General features: G+C 39.3%; 1 protein-coding gene across 1 annotated transcript in view; it reads left to right on the top strand.

The window, feature by feature from the left end:
• Window positions 1-234: 234 nt before the first annotated feature.
• LOC148820901 (E3 ubiquitin-protein ligase TRIM35-like) overlaps window positions 235-26,265 on the top strand; it is a 53,635-nt gene continuing 27,604 nt past the window's right edge. Inside the window, exons 1-3 of the mRNA XM_088933408.1 lie at window positions 235-238; window positions 566-972; window positions 9,533-9,628. Coding sequence (XP_088789534.1) covers window positions 235-238; window positions 566-972; window positions 9,533-9,628 — 507 coding nt within the window. The remainder of the gene's footprint in view (window positions 239-565; window positions 973-9,532; window positions 9,629-26,265) is intronic.

Below are 26,265 nucleotides of genomic sequence, written 5' to 3'. Positions count from 1 at the left end.
TGAACCAGCAATCTTCCAGCCAGAGGTACAGATCCATAGCCACAGAGCCACTGCTCCACCCCTTTTTTTTTGTAAGACAATTTTATAAGAAAACTTTAGATTCATATGTATTTTTAGGTATAAAGTATTGACATAAAGCTATTGTTTTGAGAATCAGATTACATTTCCTGGAGTGAATCAGTGTTATTCCATATACAAGTCAGAAAACAGGTAGAATTAAATTATAAACTAAACATGGGTTTATAAATACTTTGGAATGAAAATTTGTTAGAAAGATACTGCCCCCTACAGGAACCTGTAACTCTGAACACTTTACAGTCCAGGAGGAAAAGGAGGGGTGTGGTGACAATTAACTTCCTTATATTCAGTAAGTATATATTAGTCATGATCTAAATGTACTGAAATATGTTACTCTTTAAAAATAAAAAATCTCAAAACAACAATATACATAAGCAATAATCTGAGAAAAGAAATTATAGCTGTACTTTCATGGGAAGGTGATTTCACCAGCAGTTTAAAAAGCACTAAGTGAATGTGAAAGCAAATTGACTGTATCTCTTTAAAGAAACGGCGGGAAGATATTCTGTCCTGGAAGAAGAGCTCTCCTGTCCTGTGTGCTGTGAGATTTTCAAGGATCCAGTTGTCCTGACATGCAGCCACAGCTTCCGTCACGCTTGTCTGCAGCAATACTGGGAGCAAAAGGGCTCTCAGGAATGTCCAGTCTGGAGAAGAAGATCTTCAACAAAGCACCCTCCAAGCAACTTGGCTCTAAAGAATCTGTGTGAGGCCTTTTTAGAGGAGAGGCATCAGAGATCTCCAGTAAGTTCTGAAGTGCTCTGCAGGCTGCACACTGAGAAGGTCAAGCTCTTCTGTTTGACTGAAGAGGAGCCTATCTGCTTCATTTGTCAGACTTCAGAAAAACATGAAAACCACAAATTTCGTCCAGTGCAAGAGGCCGCACAGAAGTATAAGGTAGTTCATTTCTTTCCAAAGCAGAACTATATCATATTGAGAACAAGATTAGTATTTAACAAGGTGTATTAAGCAAACAGTAAAAATTTGGTTAAAGAGGAATCAAAATCTTGAATCTTGGAATTTAAAGAATGAGATTAGAAAGCCATGTCACGGAGAGCCTAATCCGACTCCTGTGGAGCGTTTAGTTTAAGACCCTATGCGGGACGGTATAATCTGGAAGTGACTGGAGAAACACACCAGTAAAGACATGGCGAGGAATGGATGGGATGACAGGGAGGTGGTGAAGACAGGTGCATGGGGGGAGCGCAGGCGAACATGTCCGATCAAGGAAGTCCAATAAAGAAAATCAGGGAGCAAGGTCCAGGTGCTGGAAGATCCATCCGAGACAGAAGTAGTTAAAAACAGGAACTAGTGAACGGGGATGTGGAACCAGGAACAGGAACACAGAAGTTAAAACCATAACAAGGCCAGGCGCTCCGAGCCCCAGACTCAGTGGTCAGGATGCTGTGTTGAAGCCTGTGCCGTCGGGCCACTCCTGGACCCACTGATAGGCGGGCTTCCCGGCGTCCGTCTTCCAATGCTGAGCCCTGAACACTGGAAACACCAGACTTAAATAATAAGAGGGGAACAGGGGACAGGTGCATGTAATGACAATAAATAATACAAGGTGAGAACGCCCTCTAAAGGAGGGAGGACAATTGTGACAAACCATTTACGTTCATTATTAGGCCCTACAGATGCAGCCATTCAAAATGCGTAAGGTACACCACGGTACCATGCAGTGGGCGTGTCGCATCCTAACGCGGCATGACGCAATATCACGCGTCATATGACGTCATATCAGAAAGTATCCGGAATCACCTTCTAAAACCGCCAGGAGGAGCCAATAAAGCTTAACCTCTCATGTACAGCATTTGAGCTTTTAAATTTAAACTGTGTATTACAGCATGTTAATCATCAGTCATTAAGAAGTTGGTATATTTTATGAAAGCATTATTGCTCAGTTGGGCAAAAGTGCACAAATCAAAAATCAAATCAAAGTTTATTTATCAAATGCACAACAATACGGCGTGCAGCAGTAGTTGCTGGCAATGAAATGTCTTTTTCTGCGAGCTCACAAAAATTACAAGAATCACAAAAATCACAAAAATTCACAAAAACACAAAAATCACAAAATCGAGGTTACATTTTTGAAATTGAATAAAACTCAATGTGAGTAGAGCTGTTATGTGTCCATGGTGTATGCAATATATACATGTAGTGCAGTTATGCTGGATATAGTGAGAATTGTGTGTCCATGTAGCCATTACAGGTGATTTGCTAAGGAGCTACAGGTTGGCTATTTAGCTGTCTTATTGCCTGGAGGTAGAAGCTGTTCCATAGTCTGCTGGACTTGGACCGAATGCTTTGATACCGTTTACCGGACAGTAGGAGGGAAAACAGTTTGTGACTGGGATGACTGGGGTCCTTGAGAATGGACCTGACCTCACCATCTGTGATCAGGCCAATGACTGTTGTATTGTCCGCAAACTTGATGATGGAGTTTGAGTTATGCCTGGTGACACAGTCATGGGTAAATAAGGAGTAGAGGACAGGACTAAGCACGCAGCCTTGGGGGGCTCCAGTGTTTAGAGTCAGGGTAGAGGATATGTTGGTGCCCACCTACACCACCTGTGGATGTTCCGTCAAGAAGTCCAGGATCCAATTACAGAGGGAGGTGTTCAGTCCCAGGTCCTGGAGCTTGATGACGAGCTTTGAGTGCACTATGGTATTGAATGCTGAGCTGTAATCAACAAACAGCATTCTCACATATGTTCCTTTCTTATCCAGGTGTGAGAGGGCAGTATGGAGGGCAGTGGCAATAGCATCTTCTGTTGACCTGTTCTGGCGGTATGCAAATTGCAGTGGGTCTAGGGTGTCAGGCAGTGAGGAGGTGATGTATGCTTTGACCAACCACTCGAAGCACTTCATGATAACTGATGTGATTGCAACAGGGCAGTAGTCATTTAGGCAGCTGACTCTGGATTTTTTAGGAACAGGGACAATGGTGGTTTTATTAAAGCAGGAAGGAACTATAGACTGAGCTAGGAAGAGATTGAATATGTCCGAGAAGACATCTGCCACCTGGTCTGCACATGCCTTCAGAACCCGGCCAGGGATGGCATCAGGGCCAGGAGCCTTGCGTGGATTGGTCTTTTTAAAAACTTTACACACATCTGCTCTGGATATGATCAGTGGGTTTCCATCTTGGATTTCTAGAATCTTCCTGGCTGGATCTGCGTTGCTGACCTCAAACCGAGCATAGAATGAATTTAGCTCATCAGGAAGAGAGGCAGACTGTTGTGCGATATAGCTGGGTTGCGTTTTGTAGTCTGTAATGGTGCGTATACCACTCCACATGGTCCGTGCATTGCAGCAGTGGTAATATGACTCTAATTTAACTCTGTAGTTGTATTTAGCTATTTTGGTAGCTTTCCTGAGGTCGTATCTGGATTTTTTGTATTTACCCATATCGCCAGAATTGAAAGCAGCTGTCCTAGCTTTCAGTTTGGCGCGTATCTCACCATTTATCCACGGTTTCTGATTTGGATATGCGCGAACAGTAATCCTGGGAACCACGTCTTCAATACATTTACTGATGTAGCCAGTAACATAGTCCGTATACAGATTGATATTATTTTCGGCAGCTTCACGGAAGATCTGCCAGTCAGTGGTATGAAAACAGTGATTTAGTATAAAATCTGATTCATCCAACCAATGTTGAATGGTTCTTAACGCTGGCCTCTCCTGTTTAAGCTTCTACTTGTAAACAGGAAGTAGCAGCGTGATCGGATTTGCCGAAAGGAGGTCGGGGGAGGGCTTTGTAACCATCCCGGAAGGGAGTGTAAACATTGTCCAACGTGTTTGTTCCACGCATCGGGCAGTCGATGTGATGATGTAGATTAGCCATTGTTTTTTTCAATTTCACACCGTTGAAATCACCCGCTATGATGAATGCCCCCTCAGGATGTGTATTCTCGTGTCTGTTAAGGTGAGAGTGTCGTTCATCCAGTGCCTTTGTATAATTTGCCTGCGGCGGAATATACACCACTGTGAGAACTACCGATGTGAACTCCCTCGAGAGATAGAAAGGGCGACATTTTATTGTCAAATGTTCAAGATGTGTAGAGCAAGATGTTGAAATAATCTCCACGTCTGTACACCAGGAATTGTTTACCATGAAGCATACCCCTCCGCCTTTGCTCTTACCCGAATCCGTTGTTCTGTCCTGACGGTGAATAGAAAATCCTCCCGGGAGAATAGCAGAGTCCGGAACAGACGGGTCAAGCCAGGTTTCAGTGAATGCCAGCACGTTGCAGTTCTTGATGTCCCGTTGGAAAGCAAGCCTTGCTCTCAGTTCATCCAGTTTATTGTCCAGTGACTGAACATTAGCAAGAAGTATACTCGGGAGCGGGGCGCGATTGCTGCGTTGCCTCAATCTTACCAGAACGCCTGCCCGTTTACCCCTCTTCCTACGACGCCGTCTTCTTCCGAGTACAGGTACAGGTGAGACACCACAGTCCATACAGTCGGCAGTAATTATTGGTGTAGATTTAACTGTGCCAATATTCGATCTTATGTTCATAAGTGTTTGTCGGTCATAACTAATCACCGAGCAAGCAGTATGTGCAGTTAGCAGTACGAAAAACAACAAAAAATAAAGAAATAGACAAGGACGAATGGGAGCTCGCAGGACGGCAGCCTTCCCTGTCGGCGCCATCTTCTTCACAACCTACCTTTATCATAAATATTTTAATTATGCAGAAATATTTTATGCATCAAAGCCTTTACCGAAAATATTACTAATAGTATTAATAATGAATGACCTTGGACAAGCATTACGCTTTTCCACATTATTTGTAACCGTCATTTTAAATGAAAAGACTTTATTTTTTCATCGACAAAAAGTAACACCACAGCATTTCATTGATCTAACTAACAAGGACGGGACATTAGCTAGCCAATAGGATAAAGGAATAAATTACTTTTTTTGTTTATTTCTTTAGCACATTTATTTGAACATTTCCATCGATTGTACAAGCACTGAAAAACTGTCCAATCCCTATTTCGTTGGGCATTAACTTTTAGTATAACAGACATTAAAACTCCCTTGCTTTTAAAACCAGCTGCCAAAAAAAAGTTTTTTTTTTAAAAAAGTCAATTGTGTGTCCATAATATTGTTATTGTTAAATAAACACTGCTCTGTGTGCAAATGCAAATGCATTTAAAAAAAGTTTTTTTTTTAAAAAAGCCACCTTTAAAGGCGCTATATAAAATAAAGTTTATTATTATTATTAATATTGATGATATTCTTCCTCCCAGGACTTGTAAAATTGTTGTTGTTATTGTTGTTATCCCGTAAAGCACTTTGAGAAGCATACTGTCCAGCATATTGTATTTCATTGCACTTTGACAGATCGTCTTATAATCACTTGATGTTAGAATATCCCCCAAGAGGATATTCCCCCCAAGAGGATATAGAGACTTAGAGAACTGGCGGTTCCCCCAGCCCCGGGGACTCCGGAGGCCGTCAGGAAGCGGGAGCGGGGCGGCCTAAAGGGGGGAAGGCCGCCCTTGAGCGACGCTACCCCCACTCCGGAAAGCCAGAAGGAGCGCTTCACCCCGCCTGCTGTGGGAAGGGTTGGCCACAGCCGGGGCTTATTTCTTCCCTGCCTCACCGAGGGCAGACCCTGCCAGGCCCTCATCGACACCGGTTCGACCATCACCCTGCTGCGGCCTGGTGTCCTGCCGGGCACCGAGTCAGCCAGACCCCCAAGGCGCTCACAGTGCACTTTGGGGCTGGGAGGGTGAAACACCCCTTCTACCTTGCCCCAGTCCGCGAGGACTGTATCCTGGGGTTGGACTGGTTGCAGCAAGTGGGTGGCTCTGCACACAGAGCAGTGTTTACTTGAACATGGAGATGCCATACTGAATAATTCCTGCACACAACCATTGCAGCGGAATTTGCATCGTTTGGCAGGGCTATGATTCATACAAGTGGTGGTGGATTTGGAGACAAAATGTATTTACATTGGGTTGCTGTAAGTGGAGCACTAATAAGCCCAAAGCTCTACTTATTATTTTACAAGAGAATGCACCTGACAAGCTGGACAGTATGCTTCTCAAAGCGCTTTACAGGATAACATCAACAATAACAACAACAATTTACAAGTTCAGGGAGGTAAAATATGATCAATATTATTATTATTAATAATAATAATAATAATAATAATAATAATAAACTTTATTTTATATAGCGCCTTTAAAGGTGGCTCCTCAAAGTGCTTTACAGGATAACAACAACAATAACAACAACAATTTACAAGTTCAGGGAGGAAAAATATGATCAATAATAATAATAATAATAATAATAACAAACTTTATTTTATATAGCGCCTTTAAAGGTGGCTCCTCAAAGCGCTTTACAGGATAACAACCGATGAAACAACAGTGGCTGGGGGTTGAAAATACCTGTGGAACTGGTTTGTTTACAATGTACTGTAGACACAGAGTGTTACACCAACGCATTAGCATGTTAAAGCGATTCCATTGAGGAGCCGGGCGCGATAATTGTTTTGTTCCTTGATATCTTATCTGCAAGGCCACTTGGCTGCAGCGAATGTGAATTCTGTCTGAAAAAATAAAAGTATTTTAATCAAGATTCCCTTATAAAATTAACGTGAAACAAAACAAAAACTAAAAATAAGATACAATCTACAGACATTCACAACATAAACATATCTTAAAACATTTACATATATTGTTAAATTATTACTTTAAATACATACTTTAAGTTACTGAAACAGCCAGTTAATAAAATCGTTGCAATTTTGTTCTTGTTTGGAGGTGGGGATATTCTGACAACAATTGATTTATAGACAATCTGTCAAAGTGCAATGAAATACAATATTACAGGGGTACCTTTAAAGTGGAGAAGACGAAAAAAAAGTTTATTAATTTGCTGGACAGAGAGGTGAACATTATTGTGCAGAAGACAAAGATAACGATTTACGTTGCATTGCCAGATTGTGAATCAATAAAAGTATTAAATTAAACACGGGTTTGCGATTTAAATGGAAATGGGGGTGACGGGAACTCTTAATCTAAATAAAAATAAAATAAATAAAACAGGTTTCGATATTTAATATTCACTTTTTATGTGCGGAACACGGGTGATTTTTCTTCCTCCTGATCAGTTTAGAAATCTGTGTACGCTGTAAGGTTTTTACTTCCTAATTAAACTTTTAAAATACGCGTTTCAATATAGAAGCAGCATATGCTCATGTCTTCCTGCTATGTAGAACAGATCAGCAAGTTTTTTTTTCTCCAATCAGAGGGGTGTCAAGATGGTGTCAGCCAATCACCATTCTGAAGCAGTACCATAATCTCTGGTATAGGGGTAGCCCAGAATTCTGTCCCATTTTCATTTTAGGAAATTATGAAACGCTCGGTTAAAAGCAAGGGAGATTGTCCGTTATAGTGGACATAAAAACAAGAGTTTAGTACGGCGTTATTGGAAACCCAATTTTAACACAAATCTCCGGCATTATATCCTAGAAGACACAGACCGGCGTCAGTGGCAGCGTAAAAGAAAATGCAGACGAACTAGGGATTGGAAAGTGCTTGTACAATCGATGGAAATGTTCAAATAAATGTGCAAAAGAAATAAAAAAATCATTCATTCCTTTATCATATTGGCTAGCTAATGTCCTCTCTTTGCTAGTTACCCGCGGCTGTGTTTCTGCATTGCGTAGCAACGAGTGACTATATTGTATTACTGCGTTGCAGTAAATGAATATTGTAACGCAACGGGGGCTCAGGCGGGCGCCCTTGCCGCATTAGGTCGGCCCCCCACCGTCGGGGGCTCGAACCCGGGACTCCCACGTCACTCAGCAGGGACCCAGCCTGGTGAGCTAAAGCGAGATCTCCCTACAGCCCAGTAGCTGTAGTCCTGCTATCACAGGGAAGGGCGGTGACGTCACCTGCTCTGGTACGCCGACTCTTACACAGTACCTGTCGGCCGTAAGCGTTAAACTCTCCCCCGCTTATATCACCGTCCCCGGCGAAGGGCTATCCCATCCCACTCTGACACCAATGTAACGCAACAGGGGCTCAGGCGGGCACCCTTGCCGCATTAGGTCAGCCCCCCCACCGTCAGGGGCTCGAACCCAGGACTCCCGTGTCACTCAACAGGGACCCAGCCCGGTGAGCCAAAGAGAGATTTCCCTACAGCCCAGTAGCTGTAGTCCTGCTATCACAGGGAAGGGCAGTGACGTCACCTGCTCTGGTACGCCGGCTCTTACACAGTACCTGTCGGCCGTAAGCGTTACAATATAATTATATCGTTATTAATTTCTTTAGATACGCGATTCCATATTATATTAGCAGAAAAGGTTAAAACTACCACTTTTTATACACGCTATTTCACATGTTAGTTAAAGACTTCGATGCTTAAAATGTTCAGGGAGAAATGGAATACTGGTGTGTATTTTTTCTTTAAAGTACCGAGACCAGCCATATACTGTAATACTGTATGTTTATGTTCCAAAATTAATATCGTCTATGGCCTTCACACGCGTTATGCTCCTATTCTTTTTATGCTCAGCTACTAAGATTTCCCTTCAGTTGTAAAATTCCATATAAATATTCAATACTAAAACGGGCACAGTAAAGACATTTAAATCTTTCTACGACCGACCAACGCACCACGAGTGCCCCCGTCGGTCAACCAATCACGTACCGCGGTATTGCGCGTCATCCTGCAGTACGTGTCTGTGTCACGCACTTTGAATGGCTGCATCTGTACATTCTTGACACAGTATTCATTGCTTTTTCACTGGTGATAAGAGATTGTTTTACAACTAGATATCTTTTCTGTAATACCCACGCACAAGACGCTGTCTTCATAAAGCAGAAAAACAAGAACTGTCACTAAATAATTTTAAAATCATCATTTACATTTAGATTAAGTTGTTGATATTATTATAATAATAATTTTGCATTTCTTTCATGTATTACAATTTTTCTTGTCATGTTGGAATTATCTTGCTACCAAAATGCCAGAGGAGTCATGTCCTCAAGGTATAGGAACAGAAGCAGTTCTTGGTCGGAACTCTACTGACCTTAGACTACAGGAGGCAGATGACCGATTTTTTAAAGAAAATCTGTGGCTGGATTACTCCTGTTTTATCTGAGGTAGGAAATTCACCAGGTATCACTGATGAAATGTCTTTTGTTGTGGATGTGTTATTTGGTTTATATTTTGTTTAAGTGCATTTAATTTATATTAATCATGTTGCAATTTAATATAATCTGTAAAAACTAGTTAAAATCAATTGTAAAATCCAATCCCTGCAATAATAAGTGAACACGGACTCCTTGTGCTTCTCCAGTAAAGTGTGAACTGTGTTTTGTGCCTAGTTGTTCAGGTGTTCCCTTGTCACTGCCCACACAGGACATACTTTTAAGTTTTCAGTTGCTACTGCAGTAGAGTGTTAGCTCTGTTCTCTCATTCCAGGGGGAGCTGAAAGCTGCACTGGAGCCTCTGCAGAAGAAGCTGGAAGCCTTTAATAAAGTTAAACAAAAATGGGATCAAATCGCAGAGTATGTTAATGTATTTTTATATTTATATGGTTCAAAATAACCATACAACAACAAAGTCAGTTTTTAAAAATATTCAAAATACTTTGTATTACTAACCTAGGTCAAATAGCCAGTTACAGTCAGTGTTATTGCTTTTTATTGTCAGTGCTTTTTAGAAATACATTATTTTACCCACTGCAGTATATTAAGGTTATATTTTTTACAATGTTGTAAAAATTATAAGGGGTTTTGTGGGCAGCACAATGGCATAATGGTTAATGTTGTGACCTTCAAGTGCTGGGAGTCTGGGTTCAGCCTCTGACCTGGTGTGCTGTAGGTGTGGAGTTTGTATGTTTGCTCTGCTTTTGCATGAGCAAAAATCATACTGACAAGTTAATTGGCTTCTGGGAAAACTGGCCCTAGGTGTGAGTGTGTGGCTTTGGGATGGACTGACCCCGTCCAATGTATCCCCTTGTGCCTGTTGCTTACTGGGATCTCTGTCTCCCCCATGACTCTGAATTGGAACAAATTGTCAGAATATAAATGGATGAAAAAAACACAAGTCACAGAAAAAATGAATACAATAAGCAAAGATTTTTAATAGCATAAGTGTTAAAGATTTTCTCAAAAAATTACATTCATAAGGAGTTATTTAAGTAGAATTAGTTTTGATTTTATTTTCAGCTTTAATGTAAAAAGCTAAAATGGACAACGATTTTGCTACATGCCCAGACTACAAACATGAGGCTAAAGTGTGAACAAACCAATGTTACACATCCATCATGAAGTATGCAATTTTATTATTCCATTCCAGGCACAGGCTCAACAGACAAAGAGGCAGATGAAGGAAGAGTTTGAGAAACAGCCAGATGATGAAGGAGAAGATTGAGAGCCTTACAAGAGAGATCTCATCCCTTTCAGACACAATCAGAACCATAGAACAGGAGATGGGAGCCAAAGCCATTTCATTCCTACAGGTAGAGATGACCCTGTGACAACAGTCCACTGAATACAGACTGATAGTAATGAATGTTCACATTCACACACTGATAGCTAAAGTGTGTTCTGTGCTGTAACATTGAGGGATTGGTCTTAATGGAAGTCTAATGCTTGAATTTAGCCGTTTTCCTAGAGCTTCTTGGAATGCCAAATTCTTCTCCAGAAAGAGCTGATTTCAATTTCAGGGTAACATATTAAAAAAGACCAGACCTGATCTCAGTTAAATTGAAAGGAAAACAAAGAAGTCCTGCCAGAGCTGTCAACACAATGTGACAGCATATAACACAGCAGATGACAGGGAGCAATTTAAAAAATGTATTAGAGGGAATTTAAAGAGTATAGAGGAATTTATTTTCATATGTTTTTCATATTTCTAATAGCTGATGTGTGGTGAGCGTTCTGGCACACTATGGCTGCCATTGCATCATCCAGGTGGGGCTGCACATTGGTGGTGGTGGTGGAGGGGAGTCCCCATTACCTGTAAAGCGCTTTGAGTGGAGTGTCCAGAAAAGCGCTATACAGTATAAGTGTAAGCAATTATTAACTACTATTATTACTAACCACAAAATGAGTAGACAGTAAGATGGGCCAGAGAGCCTGTTTTCACATGTAATCATTTTTTGTTTAGTAACAGCAACAAATAAAACTTTAGTAAATATACCACATTCAAATGTCATGAACACTTAAAAGAAATGGAATGAGACAGTTTTTTTGAAGTTGCAACAACAATTCTGGATAAAAACAGGACAAGTGATATGGCATACTTACATTTATGGAAGACTTTAAAAAGTTCTTCATGAAAGATTAATTCTCAAAATACATATGACAAGCATTCAAAGAAATACAGACTGTATACGTGGGCGGACAATAAATGATGGAAAGAAATCACTCACTATGGGTAAATGGGGAATGCTCACATTAGGTCGAGGTGATTAACAAAATACCATACTGTACAGTATGTATCAGTGCTCTTCTTAAAGTACAGTATATACACTTTATACTGTACTGTATAATCTGAATTCTGGTTAGTAAACTAGTCTTGTTTGTAAATGATACCAAACACCGTAGATGCTGCAAAAGAAATTTTAAAAAGTATCATGTACAGTAGATAAATGTTGGTACCTAGGAGATTAAAAAGAATGTGTACAATTCAAGGGTATTGTATATAAGAAGGGGCAGAGCAGTGGAGTAGTGGTTAACATTGCTAAGCATTGCTACCTTGAAGCTCTGGGGTCCCGGGTTCAATTCCAGATAGGGTTAATATCTGTGAGTAGTTTGTACCGTGTGTTCTTCCTGTATTCAAATGGGCTTCCTCTGGGTGCTCTGGTTTCCTCCCATGGTACAAAAAAATACTGGTGATAAATTGGCTTCTGGGAAAATTTGCCCTGGTGAAACTGTGTGTGGCCTGTGATGGACTGACATCCCCTCAGGGTGTGTCCTACCTTTACATGTGTTGTTTGCCAAGGTAGGTTCTGACTCCATGATCCTGAAATGGAATGATTGGTTAGAAAAGTCACTGCTCTACTTGGTAATGTGAAATGAGCTGTTCTTGAACAGCAGCACTGAGAGAAGCTGGGTTCCAGTAACATACAGGTACATAGAGGTAACATACAGAGGTAAGAGTAATTCTGATCCCATTGTGCTCCAGATGGAACTTACATAAACATTGGCTACAGCTAACTTGTCAGGTTCCTTGAAGATTTCACAGCATACAGCACAGGAGAGTCCCTCTGCCAGGTATTTCTTCACAGTTACAGTCTGTCTTGCTCTCAATAATGTCTTCTGATCACAGTCACAGAAATACTGTATGCTTTCCCTTTCACAGAAAACAAAGATTTTTACAGCAAATCACAGTAACATTTCCTACCTCTGAACTCAAACCTGTCAGCACATCTCCTCTTTTTCTGTTGGAATGTAAGGTGAGAATGGTCACAGGTTCCACTAGGGAGCAGAAACCTTCTGGCAAATCTCTGCCAAAGGTCTGTGGAGGCACAGCATTTGCTTGCTGCCTTTATTTAAACATTTTTACATTGTACAATCTGTACAGGGAAATAGTTGTGCATACAACATATACACTCAAAACACTAACCCTAAAAAAGCTTCAAGATTTTTTTTGTTTTAAACATACAGTAGAAGATTATGAGGCACCTAAAAATATTCATTCTGCCATTCACACGACTGCAATACATGAACATTCTTCTCTGTATGTTAATATTTCCAAGGTGTTTTCTGTGAATCAGTCAAAATGTTTTTTTCCACTTTAGAAAAAGTGTCATGTCGGCATTCTTCATGAAGGATGAAGTTTTTCTCTTTTTTGCCAACATTACACAATGATTTTAACGTCAATATAACAGTAAATGTAAAAATGTATCTTTACTATTTCTAAATCTGAATAGTTGCTGGGCAACTGTTTTTTAATTTTTTAATCAAAAATAAGAAACAATGACGTGTCCCTGCCTAAACCAAACATTGCATGACTTTAAAAGTTATTAAAAACGCTTTTTAAAAACTACTACTTAAAAGCTGTAGTTTTGTTTTTTACTTTTTAATTAAACGTAAACTCAACAAACGTTGCGTACAGAAAAAAAATCACATTCTTCTGTCTTCCTCTGGTGTGAAGCAGATCGGGAGGGTTTTTTTTTCTAATCAGAGGCTAAGAAAATAGCGCACCGACCACTGCACTCCATCAGAGAAGGAGGCGGCACCAAGAAAGAGAGGAGGTGTGGAGCTCAGCAATACAAAATGAGCTTTCTGCTGCCTGGAGCGTTTATGGAACCAATCACGTCTGCCTTTATAACTTAGTTTTTAAAATTAAGCAACGTAAATCATTTTCTTTGACTTCTAAGTCCTTTAATTATGATTAAACATTGTTTTCTCACCAGTTATATTTATTTTCATACCATCGTTAAAGCGAGAGCTTATTATACTTCCTAATGACATCACACGTGGAAAGATTATAGATTTTAATCGTTTTTAATTTTTTATAATTTTTAGAAAAGTGTCATCAATTAAAATACCACAAAACTATTTTCGATTATATTTCTGAATCTTATGTCAAACATATTTAGATGTACTGTATTTAAAACATTGAACTAAGAAAGTCAGGTGTTATAATAATAATAAATTTTATTTTATATAGCTTCTTTAAAGATGCTTCTCACAGTGCTTTACAGAATGACAACAACAATAAATAAAAAGAATACACACGATAAAACACAATTACAATACAAAGAGGAGACTGTGGATGGTAGTACTAAGAAAAGTAGAAGCTGAGGGGTAAAGAATGGAACCAGTTAAGTAAAGGCTCTTCTAAAGAAGAAGGTTTTGAGTCTGGATTTGAAGGAGTTTAGAGAAGGTGACTCTGTGATATCCTTGGGCAGAGAGTTCCAGACCTTGGGGGCATAACAGGAGAAGGCCATGTCACCCATACAATGTAGACAGGCTTGGGGGACAGTTAGGAGACCAGAATTAGAAGAGCGAAGGTTCCGAGGTGGGGAGCAGGGCGATAATAGTTCAGACAGGTACTGAGGTGCCAAGCCATGCAGAACCTTATAGGTGAGCATAAGGATTTTAAAGTCCACACAGAATTTAACAGGAAGCCAGTGCAAGGACTCCAGGATAGGAGTAATGTGATCACTTGCACTAGACCTGATCAGGATTCTGGCTGCCAAATTTTGGACATACAACAGTTTGTTCAATGCAGATTTAGATACTCCAGCGAGTAGAGCTTTACAGTAGTCAATTCAGGAGAACACAAATGTATTGATCAGCTTTTCAGCCACAGTTAATGATAACATAGGGCGTGGTCTAGCGATATTTCTGAGGTTAAAAAAAGTTTTGACAATATGCTGCACATGTGTGTCGAATGTTAAGCCAGAATTGAATATAACCCCAGGGTTTTTAATTTAGACTGAAGCTCATATACAGAGCCATCTACAGATAGGACTACAGAATTGGCTTTACGAAGTTGATAGGGGGTGCCAATAAGCATGATTTCAGTCTTGTCACAGTTAAGATAAAGGAAATTTTGATCATCCAAGTTTTTATGTCAGAGATGCAATTAGATCACATCAGTGTCAGGTTTGGTACAGTATGGGTGTATGTTTGAGTATCATCAGCATAGAAATGATAGCTGAGGGCGTGATCTTAAAAACTGACCAAGTGGAAACATGTAAATACTGAAGAGCAAGGGGCCCAGTATTGAGCCCTGAGGAGCACCAGACTTAACAAGACCAATTTCAGACCTATACCCATTAAGGGAGACAAAGTGACCGTGATCAGTGAGGTAAGACTTGAACCATTTGAGAGCAGTGTCAGAAACTCCAAACAGAGAAAGTAAGATGTCATGGTCAACAGTGTCAAAAGCAGCACTGAGATCAAGAAGGATGAGTTTAGAAAGAAAACCAGAATCAGAAGCTACTAGATCATTAGTGACTTTGACCAGGGCAGTTTCTGTGCTGTGAAGTTGACAGAAGCCAGATTGGAGGGGTTCGAAAAGGTTATTTGCAATGAGGTGGTAATGTTACTGAAATGTGACAGCACGTTCTAGAATATTTGCAAGAAAGGGTAAGTTGGAGATGGGGTGAAAATTGTTAAGCCTGTCCATAGCCATGTTAGGCTTAAATTGTTAAATTGTGTTAGCATAAATTAGCAATCAAAAATATTAAAATTAGCACTCTAATAAATTGTTGCACTTTTTCCACATCCTGTAAAAATATTCATTTACAAATCATTGTTCAAATGTAGGTTAATTCTGACTATCTGAAAACAAGTAAAATACTAAATTATAAAATATAAATGAGAGTAAAATATAATTTAAAATATTTTGCTAACAATCAAGAATTAAAAACAATGTTAACTTTATAAAAATTACATGTATTAACTAAAGAATAGGGTGGCTCAGTAATTAGCATACTTTTTTATGTTTTTTTTATAAATACAACAGTAGCACCAGATGTGGCTCAGTGGCTTTCAAAATTAAATTATGCATGCAAATGTTTGAATTAGAAAGAGGACTGAGCTATCCATGCATTTATAATGCTGGCACAGTGGATTAGCATTGCCCTAGGTTCAGTTCCTACGGTACTATATGTGTGGATTATGCACGTTTTCTCTTGGTTCACATGGGTTTTCTCCAGATGATCTGATTTCCTCTCACAGTCCAAACATACTGATAGGTTAATTGGCTTATGGGAAAACTGGCCCTGGTGTGAATGTGTGTGTTTGTGTTTGTCTGCTCTGTGATGGACTGGCGTTATGTCCAGAGTGTATTCTGCCTTGTGTCTGTTGCTTGCTGGGAGAGTACAGCTCCCCTGTACTGGATAAAGAGATTAGATAATGGATGGAACTAAAGGCACTGTGTAACTATACACAGTGATAGAAACTCATGGATGGAAGCAGTTATCCTCACCAAGGATAAATTATTTTATAGTGCACATCAGTACATGTCTGGTACTGTACATCAGTATCCATAACTACAGTAGTCTATATTTAACAAAATTGCTTCTAAATATAAACATCTTAATATGCTGGCTCCATGGATCAGCATTATCTATGTTTGCCTATTAATTCAATTTATATGCAGGTACATCCAATACACAGTTCAACACTAGCAAAAACACAAAATCTAAATTACAATCCTCATTTCAGTATCTACTGTATGTAAACATTCAACAGCAGACATCTTCCTCTGCAGTCTATAACATCCCTGTCCATTTGTCAAAAGCATGACTAACCCTCTTAGGAAGTGTTGTTGTTATCAGTGTATTCTTCCCCAAATTATCTTTTCCCTACGTACATCTGTAGACTTAACATAAGAACCTGTGCCTTCTACTATATGTTCTGATGGTGCCAATCAATCTTTGTCTAATCTTACTGTACTTGCCATTTCTTGTGGCCTGCAGATAACACTGCCAAGTCAGCCACTGACAAGTCAGTCAGTTATTCTAGATTAAAGTAGTTCAAGTAGCCCGCATCAGCATGTGTAGGCTGCAAAGAAACAAGTTTCTTCCTCTTTTCAGCATGGAATAAACCTTGACTTGTTCCTATTCTAGATTAAACCCTTTCCCCAACTTGAAACCCCCTTGTAATTTTTGTCCCTATCCCAACTCCTCTTCCTTCTTCATTTCAACTATACAGTTACTACAGGACATTTCAGGCCCACATTCCAGCTTCTCAGTTGTTCATTTCTTTCTTTCTCACTGTTCAAAGTTCTTCTTACTTTCTTAAGTAAGTTTCCTTCCATGAAACCATGTTTGCTATTAAATTCATATAAGTTTGGTCCCTTGCTTCTTTTTCAACCTTTCTAGCCTTCTCTTTCAATGACTGCAACCTGGCATCTCTTATTCTAACCATCCTCTCACAAAATGTTCTGATATTTAACGGACACTTTTACCACTGAAGAAACATTAAAATAACAGAATTCAGATGTTGGTGAAAGAAGAGCTGATTATTCATGTGCACACAGAAGAGCAGCTTGCAAAAGCTAGTCTCCCCGAATGGTTATAAAGTTAGTCTTTTTATACAGTGTAGCAAACAAAGTATTAGCACATACATCATATGACTTGCTAACTGTCGACTCAGTCCTTTCCGTTCTTATGCTGGTCTAACAGAAAAGACCTCCTTATATGGCACTTTGCCAGAACACAGCATTCACAAAACAGGATATTACAAGTTCCGCATATACTGTACATTATTAGTTCAGGTGGGTAGCTGCGTCAGCATGCGTAGGCTGCAAAGGAACAAGTAATAGGTTTATTCCATGCTGAAATAAAGAAGAAAGAGAACACAACGTTTCGGCCGTGGAGCCTTCTTCAGGTGTGAGAGAGACAGGGCAGTAAGCAAAGGTAAAGTAGCGGGAGAACAAAGGTTGGGAGGGAGGAGGAGTGAGAGGCGGGAGTAGGGGACAGAAAGAGAGGCCAATCAAGAGGTGTGAAGTCAGAATGGGTGCAAAGAGGTGTGAAATGAAACTTCCAATGAATGGAGAAAATTTAAAAGAACAGTAGTCTGTCGTTAAGGGAAGGGAGAATGTGTGATCCTAGCTGCAGAATAATTTTAGTTCCGGTGGTCTTTCTGATGTATGAGTTCGGAAAACCGTCTTTGAGAACACACAACAGAACTCGCTGTATCACCTGCAAGTACACAGCCACCACCACACTCATTCAAGGCCCCTCAGGACAATTCCGGATCACCCAGACAGAATCTTGTACCTCCAGCAACCTTATTTACTGTATCTCTTGCAGTAAATACCCAGCCATCTACATTGGAGAAACAGGAAGGATACTCGGAGACCGCTTCAGAGAACACGTCAGGGCTGTGAAGATTAAAGATCTCTCCAAGCCCATTGTTTCTCATTTCACGTCTGACGGCCACGACCACTCTAATCTCTCCGTCTGTGTTCTCAAAGACGGTTTTCCGAACTCATACATCAGAAAAACCACCGAAACTAAAATTATTCTGCAGCTAGGATCACACATTCTCCCTTCCCTTAACGACAGACTACTGTTCTTTTAAATTTTCTCCATTCATTGGAAGTTTCATTTCACACATCTTTGCACCCATTCTGACTTCACACCTCTTGATTGGCCTCTCTTTCTGTCCCCTACTCCCGCCTCTCACTCCTCCTCCCTCCCAACCTTTGTTCTCCCGCTACTTTACCTTTGCCTACTGCCCTGTCTCTCTCACACCTGAAGAAGGCTCCACGGCCGAAACGTTGTGTTCTCTTTCTTCTTTTTTTCAGCATGGAATAAACCTATTACTTGTTCCTTTACTGTACATTATGTGAAATCATGAACGGACAGAAGTTTCTATGCGTTTCCTGCTGACAGTCAAAGAATATGCAGCTTGACCTTTAGGAGATAAATTTCTAAAAGCATTTATTCTAGATTCTTCACCACTGATAACAAAAACATCAAGAATGTACTTCTGTGTCAGCAAACAGGCATACCTCACCTCTGTCAAACTCACTGATCTGTCTGCCATTCCTTTAGCTTACATAAAAGCTCTCTATACCTTGCATTCATTTCTAATATATGCTGTTTTTTTGCAAGAGATCTTCGGACATGCTGTTACTAGCCTGCAAATAACTCCTAATACTTTGCATCCTGAAATAACTCAGTACACTTAAATGCTCAAAAACTGCATGTATTAATTTGTATAAATCAGTAATATCATACAGTATGTAAATACCGGCCATGTACTGTAGCATTAAAAAAAGCTGCATTGTGCAACATCAAACTGATTTGGTTTCTTTTAACGCGAACTAGAGAAACCAAAAAGACTCCTTTTCTAGAATTAATGATTGCACATTCTGTACACTGGGGTAATTAAATCTACACTGAGCAATCTCCAGTATGTTCACAATTTGGCAGCCAGAATCCTGACTGGGCTGTAAGCAAGCAATCACATTACACCTGCCTTCAAGTCCTTGCACTGGCTTCCTATCAAGTTTTGAGTCAACTTCAAAATTGTCATCCTCATTCAGTACCTATCTGGCTTATTATCTACTTTCCACCTTGCAACCTTTGTTCGTCTGACTCTGGTCTTCTAGATGTCCTTAAGATCATCTACATTTTATAGGTGACAGTTCTACTCTTGCTGCACCCCAGAGCTCTGGATTTGTATCCCCACTGATATCAGAGTCACCTACCCTGAGTCCATTTAAATCTAAACTCAAAACCTTTCTTTTCAGAAAGGCTGTTATTTAGCATCTGTATCTGCTTCTTTTTCTAACTTCTGCAGTTCTTTTAACATCTTGTCTTTCTTATACAGTATGTACAGTATTTACTTTGTAATTTGTAGTCCTTATTACTGTTTTACACTTAATGTTTGCTTTGAGATGCTACATTTAAAGGTGCTATATAAAATAAAGTTAATTATTATTGATATAGAGAAACATGATCAGATTTTACCTGGTATCTATTTTCTGTGCTTGCCCTATCTACTGTATATATTTTTTTGCAGTTTTTTTTTACTGAAAAACTACCTTTACACATTCTCTCCCACTCTGTTCCTGGTCTCCCCCTGTCCTAGTCACATTTTCAGAAAACACATTACTGTAACATTACTGTAAACCTATCCAGCAACTGAACCAGAGATCCACACAACTCAAAAACATTTGAAACTGCTCAACTGAACAAAACAACAACAGTTTAGTTGTAATGATGATGATGGGGATGTTGATGATGATGATTATGCTTTTAAGTATTATGTTTTTGAAGACACTATGTCTACTATATTTTTATAATGAAAATCTTAAACTCTTTCTCTAATAATAAAATGTAATGAATAATATGTGTACAATATTGACATTTTTAATTAATTTACATATCACTGACTTATAAATATTCACTTTCATTCACTGTTACATTCACAAATTCTTAAGCCCATAGAGGCTGGCTGCCCTGCTCATGGAAAAGTTTCAGACTATTACATTGCCATTTGTACTGGGCACATATCAGATATCAATCTGAGAATATTAAACTGAGGAAGAAGGGCGAAAGATGGTAACTTCATGTACTGTATTGACACTGCATGAAAATAGTACAACATCAGTTTTATTAATGCAGTTATAAAGTTGTTCGTTCTAATATTTGTAAATACGCATCTTGAAAGTTGGGTTATAGCTTTAAATGTCTTTGCATTGCATATTTACAAGAATACAATGGAAAAGCTCCTTAGCATACATCTTTGGCTATAAACATTACTGGCACAGATGTGAAATATTAAGACATTTCAATGTTTTTAAGAAAATGCAATTGTTTGCTAAAGTTCCCTTTCCTTTTTGTACACGAACTAAAGTGTGTTACAGACAGTAAAGTGTTTGAAATAATTGTTACATCCCAGCTTGTGTTCCGATGCAGCTTATTGGATGCTACTTATCAGAGAAAGATTATTCCCAAGGCGATCTGCAGTGGTCAGGAATCAAACCCAGGCATTATGCCTGTATACTGTATGTAATGAAAAAAAATGAAAACTTCTGTTAGTGTTACTGTACAGTACAATATGATGAGTGCAAGAAAGCACTTTTGGCTTAATACATATTCCCAGTAATTTTTATTATTAAAATAATATTAACTGTATGTTAAACACATGGCAAGTTAAGGATTCACTATGTAATTGTAAGGAATACCAATACCTCTACTACTAATAATCATATTTAAATAGATAATTTTTTTAAGGCAATAGAAACTTTTTTATTAAAGGTCTAGGAGGCAGAATCCTCCTAAACTCATGTTTGGTGAACCACTGGTGTTTCGATTATTTTCTTCACACTCAAAACTCACCCCACACCCTTAATGAGTCATAGAAGGTTTGATATAGTCAATTATTAAAATTAATTTCATGCAGAAACTTTAGCTTACTGAGAGTCTCAATGACCCTTCCACTCTTAGGAGACTGGAAGCCAGTTCCTTCTCATGAGCTGGTGTTCAAGAAGAGCTCATTTCAAATTACCAGGTAGAGTAGTGGTATCTGCATCTGATAACACCATTCACCTTCTCACTGGAATTCAGAGAACTCCATTTCAATTGAAACTGGATGCTACATAAAGATCCTGCAGTAAAACATACTCCCCAATGTGGCGACACGTTGCATGTTACTCCTTGCCTATATGTCTTTGTCTGTTTTGTGTGGACTCCAGTCTGCTTTCTCAGAAATTATTTATGATCAACAAGTGCTTGTGGACGTTTTAAACTTAGACTTACCCTGTTTGGACCTGAATCTGCTGTCTTGTGTGCCTGTGCATATGGACTCCCCACCTTACTCAGAACAGAACTAGTGAATGCAAAGGACACAGGATCTTGGAAGACGGGGAGGACTTCAAGTGAGGGTGAAATGCCGCGACTACTGGACCCCATTCCCAAGTGTTTTCTTGGTCAATTTACAATCCATGGAGAACAAGATAGACGAGCTAAGGGGAAAGTTAAGCCATCAGCAGGACATCAGGGCTTACTGTATTTCCTGTCTCACTGAGACCTTATTGACCCCAAATACACTTGATTCAACTGTTCAGCTTGATGGACTCTCCACCTATTGTATGGATCGGTCGAGTTTAGCCAGTAACAAAAAAGGCAGTTGTGTATTTCTTATGATAAAGACCAGTTGGTGTTTAGATGTGAAATTCTGAAGTGATTCTTCTCTCCGAATCTGGAATATCTGACTGTAAAATGTCATCTTTTCTATCTACCAAGAGAATTTTCATCTGCTATTATGTCTGTGGTGTATATTTAAAAAAAATGCAACTGTTTATCCTGATCCTCTGTCAATTGTTCCAGGGGACTTTAATCAAGCCAACCCAAGGAAAGATCTTCTGAAATAGTAATAGATTGTCTACTGCCCAATCAAGGGTACAATACTCTTGATCACTGTTACACGACTATCAAAGACGCCTACCATTATATTTCTCACTGGCATTTTGGACAGCCTGATCATCTGCCGGCTTACAAGCAGAAGCTGAAGTGGGAGAATGTCACAAGAACAGCACAACACTGGACGGAGGAGAAAAAAATAAAGTATTGCAAGACTGCTTTGAATCTATGGAGTGGGGCGTGTTTCAAAGTTCATCCGGGAACCTGTATGAGTACACTACAGTCGTCTTTGATTTTATTAAAAAAAATTCTGGATGACTTTATACTTACCAAGAGAGTTTGATTTTTTCCTAACCAGAAATCATGGTTTTAATAGTAATATTTGCAGTAAACCATGGGCACAATCGCAGGCTTTTAAATCTGGGAATCTGAACCTTTCTAAGAAGGTTAGATGACCTGCAGAGAGCTAACAGGGACACTAAAAGGAAATATTGTAACAAACTAGAAATGCAATAATAATAATAAACTTTATTTTATATAGCGCCTTTAAAGGTGGCTTCTCAAAGCACTTTACAGGACGACAACAACAATAAATAAGAAGAATACACAAGATAAAACACAATTACAATATATAGAGGAGACCATGGATGGTGGTACTAAGAAAAGTAGAGGGGTGAAGAATGGAACCAGTTAAGTAAAGGCTTTTCTGAAGAAGAGGGTTTTGAGTCTGGATTTGAAGGAGTTTAGAGAAGGTGACTCTCTGATATCCTTGGGGAGAGAGTTCCAGAGCTTGGGGGCATAACAGGAGAAGGCCCTACAATGTAGATGGGCTTGGGGGACAGTAAGGACAGCAGAATTAGAAGAGCGAAGGTTGCGAGGTGGGGAGTAGGGAGATAAAAGTTCAGACAGGTACTGAGGTGCCAAGCCATGCAGAGCCTTATAGGTGAGCATGAGGATTTTAAAGTCTACACGGAATTTGACCGGAAGCCAGTGCAAGGACTCCAGGATAGGAGTAATGTGAACACTTACACTAGACCTGGTCAGGATTCTGGCTGCTGAATTTTGGACACCTGAATTTGTGCTACCTTTTCCACTAAAATAAGCTTTGTTACATCCAGTGATAATTATTTCTCTCTATTGGCTGAGCTGAATGCCTATTACACTCAGTTTGAAAAGGATATCATGGAACTGCCTGTGTGAGTGCTCCAAGCCTCTGATGGCACAGCCTTGTCTGGTCAGGGCATCTTTTAGACAGGTGAACATGTGGAAGGCGACTGGACCAGACGACATTCCTTAAGTCCTGTGCAGACCAATTTGCCATGGAATTTATAGATATCTTCGGCTGTCTTGTTTTAAGAAAACCACTATTATACCAGTACAAAGAAAATAAAACACCAGTTTTAATGATTACAGACCAGTGATGTTCACATCTACCACAATGAAATGCTTTGAAAGGCTGGTAATTCCATGCTGACCATCAACATAGGTGCTCCTTAGGGCTTAGTCCCCTACTGTTCTACTATAACATTGTGTGACCAGATGCAGTTGCTACTATATCTTTGGGCAAATCACCACTAATAATGAGAAGGCCTCCAGTGTTGAGGTCAGAAATTCGAGAATTCATATTACGTTCTACAGGTATACTATTGAAAGTGTGTTCATATACAGTATGATATTATATTGTGGTTTGGCAGTTTTGACTGAAAGGCATTACAGGCGGTGATTAGGTCAGTGCAGTCCATTATTGGAGCACAGTTCCTCTCTATTGTGGACGAGTTTCTAGCTCACAGACTCAGGAAGGCTGGGAGTATTACTAAGGATAACAATCATCCTGGTTTCTTACTGTTCTCTGCCCTACCCACTAGAAAGCGTTATAGGAGCATGATGGTACATATCTCCAGATACAGAGACAGCTTCTTCTCACAAGCAGTCAGACTTGAATTCTACTTCTGCCATTGACTCACACTGATGTTATTTTGCATACTACTTGTGCTAACTTTTAATAAGTTGTATGTTATTTAACTGTTGTTGCTGCAGTTCTGTGTTTAAGTTTGGTGTTTTAATTGTCTTTGTATTGTAGCATACTTGCAAATAAGCATTTCATTGTGTTTGTGCATATGACAAATAAACTAAACTGAAATTAACTTTATACTGTACTTTCAAGATCATTAGGTCACAATTTAAAAGTGAGTCACTTTTGTTTATATACACTTGTGATATCTGGATTTAATTACCATTATCATGTGTTGTCTATCACAATGTACAGTAGTATGATTGTACTATAACTATTGTTATTCTAATATACTTTGGCATTTTTTATTTTTAATACCTATGAATTTTTATTTATTAAAAAAGATCACTTCATTAATTAAAGTGATTCCTCTTTAAGATTCGATTAGTCTGACCTTTCTTATTTTATTTTATAGTATTATGAATAAGCAGTCTCAAATTGTATAAGAAGAGAGGGGTAAAAAAGGAGTTACAGTAGATGTCAGATAATCCAAGATACTGTAAAATAAGATACAGTAGGATGATTCCTCTTGAAGCCTATAGTAGCTCTGTCTAAAGAAAACGCCTAAGTTTCCCATATTAACTTTGTTTTGGACACTTTTGACTGGAATTTCACACTGAGCTAGCTTTTAAACTAAAGGCTGAATCATGACATGCCACAGAAAACCCATTTGGATTTACACTTAACCATTAACAACTTCAGACACAACATCAATTTGGACTCTGTTATACAGTTTCATTTGTGTTGGTGAAACTCATCTTGTGTGACAACTTAAGAGAAGAATGTAAAGTTCTGCACAGATTGTTGTTACTGGGAAAGTTGTAAGTAGTGTTATTTTGATATTACAATTGGATCTTAACACAGGGTTTGTGCCAATTGATTACAAAAGCTATGTGTCTTTCCTATGTGAGCCAGGTAAACACAAACCAATATCTTACTTCAATTAAATATAAAATTAGGTAAAAACGTGTAAAATCCCAAGTATGAATGAAAATTATATTCTTAGAGACTGGTTTTGCCTAACTAACATATTAGACTTATTTGTATCTGATATGCTGTATGGTTAACCCAAAGATGCAGGCCTGTAGATGTGAGATCTGAAGTACAATTGTCATGGCTGCAACAGATTTTCCTTATCTTCCAGATCCACCAGTTTATCCAGTTTAGGACAATAAATATATCTCCAAAGGGTATACCTCCAGACCTACACAAGTACCCCAGTTAGCAAACAAATGTCCCAAAAGAAGGCTGGCCAGCAGTTCAGTCCTCCTTGTACTTCCTTTGGTTGTTCTTAGGCATTTTCTTTAGTCTGACTGTCTTGTCAGACAATGTAGTTGTTGATGCTCCCTCCCAACTTTATTTCTTAGAGTCCAATGTCAGGTTGGAGGGAGGAAGATGATGCTGGAACCTTCCTCAGCTACTCTCTGTAGAATTCTTGGTGCCCAAGTCCTCTCCTTGGTCCAATACTTTAATGTGTTTTACAATCCTTCTCCAAAGTCTTCAATTCCCTTTGTTATCAAAGGGGTGGAACTGTCCTTTTGATGTTTGGGGTGTAGGCAGAGATTACTATCAGGGCTCATTGAGGAACTGGCTGTGGCCATAAAGCCAGGTGTAACAATGTATTGCGTATTCGCACCCTGTTCTTGAGCCCCCACCCAAGCCTCCCAGTCTCAGGTACAGACAGGTAAATCCACACTGAATTATACAGAATTCGGCAGCCAGAATCTTGACCAAGTCTTGTGCAAGTAATCACATTAATCCTATCCATTAATCCTGGAGTCCTCTCACTGGCTCCTGACTACTCTTCCTACTCCCCACCTCGCAATCTTCATTCATCCAATTCTGGTCTCCTATCCTCCAAGTCCATTGACATACTATGGGTGATAGAACCTTCTCTTGGAATGCCTAACAATATCAGAGAGTCACCTCACTTTACATTATTTAACTGGTTTTGTGTCTGCCCCCTTTGCCTTCCTACTGTATTCTAAAATCTTATTGTAACTGTCTAATTCTGTTGTCTCCACTGATTGTGTGCTTTTTCTTACCGTAAAGCACTTTTAGAAACCACTTTTAAGGGCACTATATAATATAGATGATTGATGATGATGATGATGATTATTATTATTAGAAATATCCTGCTCTGTTTGTAGTCAACATACAACATACAAAGTGATAGACATTGCTACTCAAGAGGCATTATAAACCAGAAGAACCATGTAAATTCCTGGTCTGAATTAAACATTTAGCATGGAACAGTGAAGAGCATGTGGTAATTTAAAATAAGAATGAGGACATCTAACCGGTTAGAAACAAGTGGTGGGAACAAGAATCTTTGATGAATAAAGTCAGACT

Source organism: Atractosteus spatula, chromosome 14 (genome assembly GCF_055471065.1).
Source record: "Atractosteus spatula isolate fAtrSpa1 chromosome 14, fAtrSpa1.hap1, whole genome shotgun sequence".
In the NCBI taxonomy this organism is placed as follows: domain Eukaryota; kingdom Metazoa; phylum Chordata; class Actinopteri; order Semionotiformes; family Lepisosteidae; genus Atractosteus; species Atractosteus spatula.
Note: the sequence above shows the minus strand (reverse complement) of the source record. Positions and strands in the feature narration are given on the sequence as shown.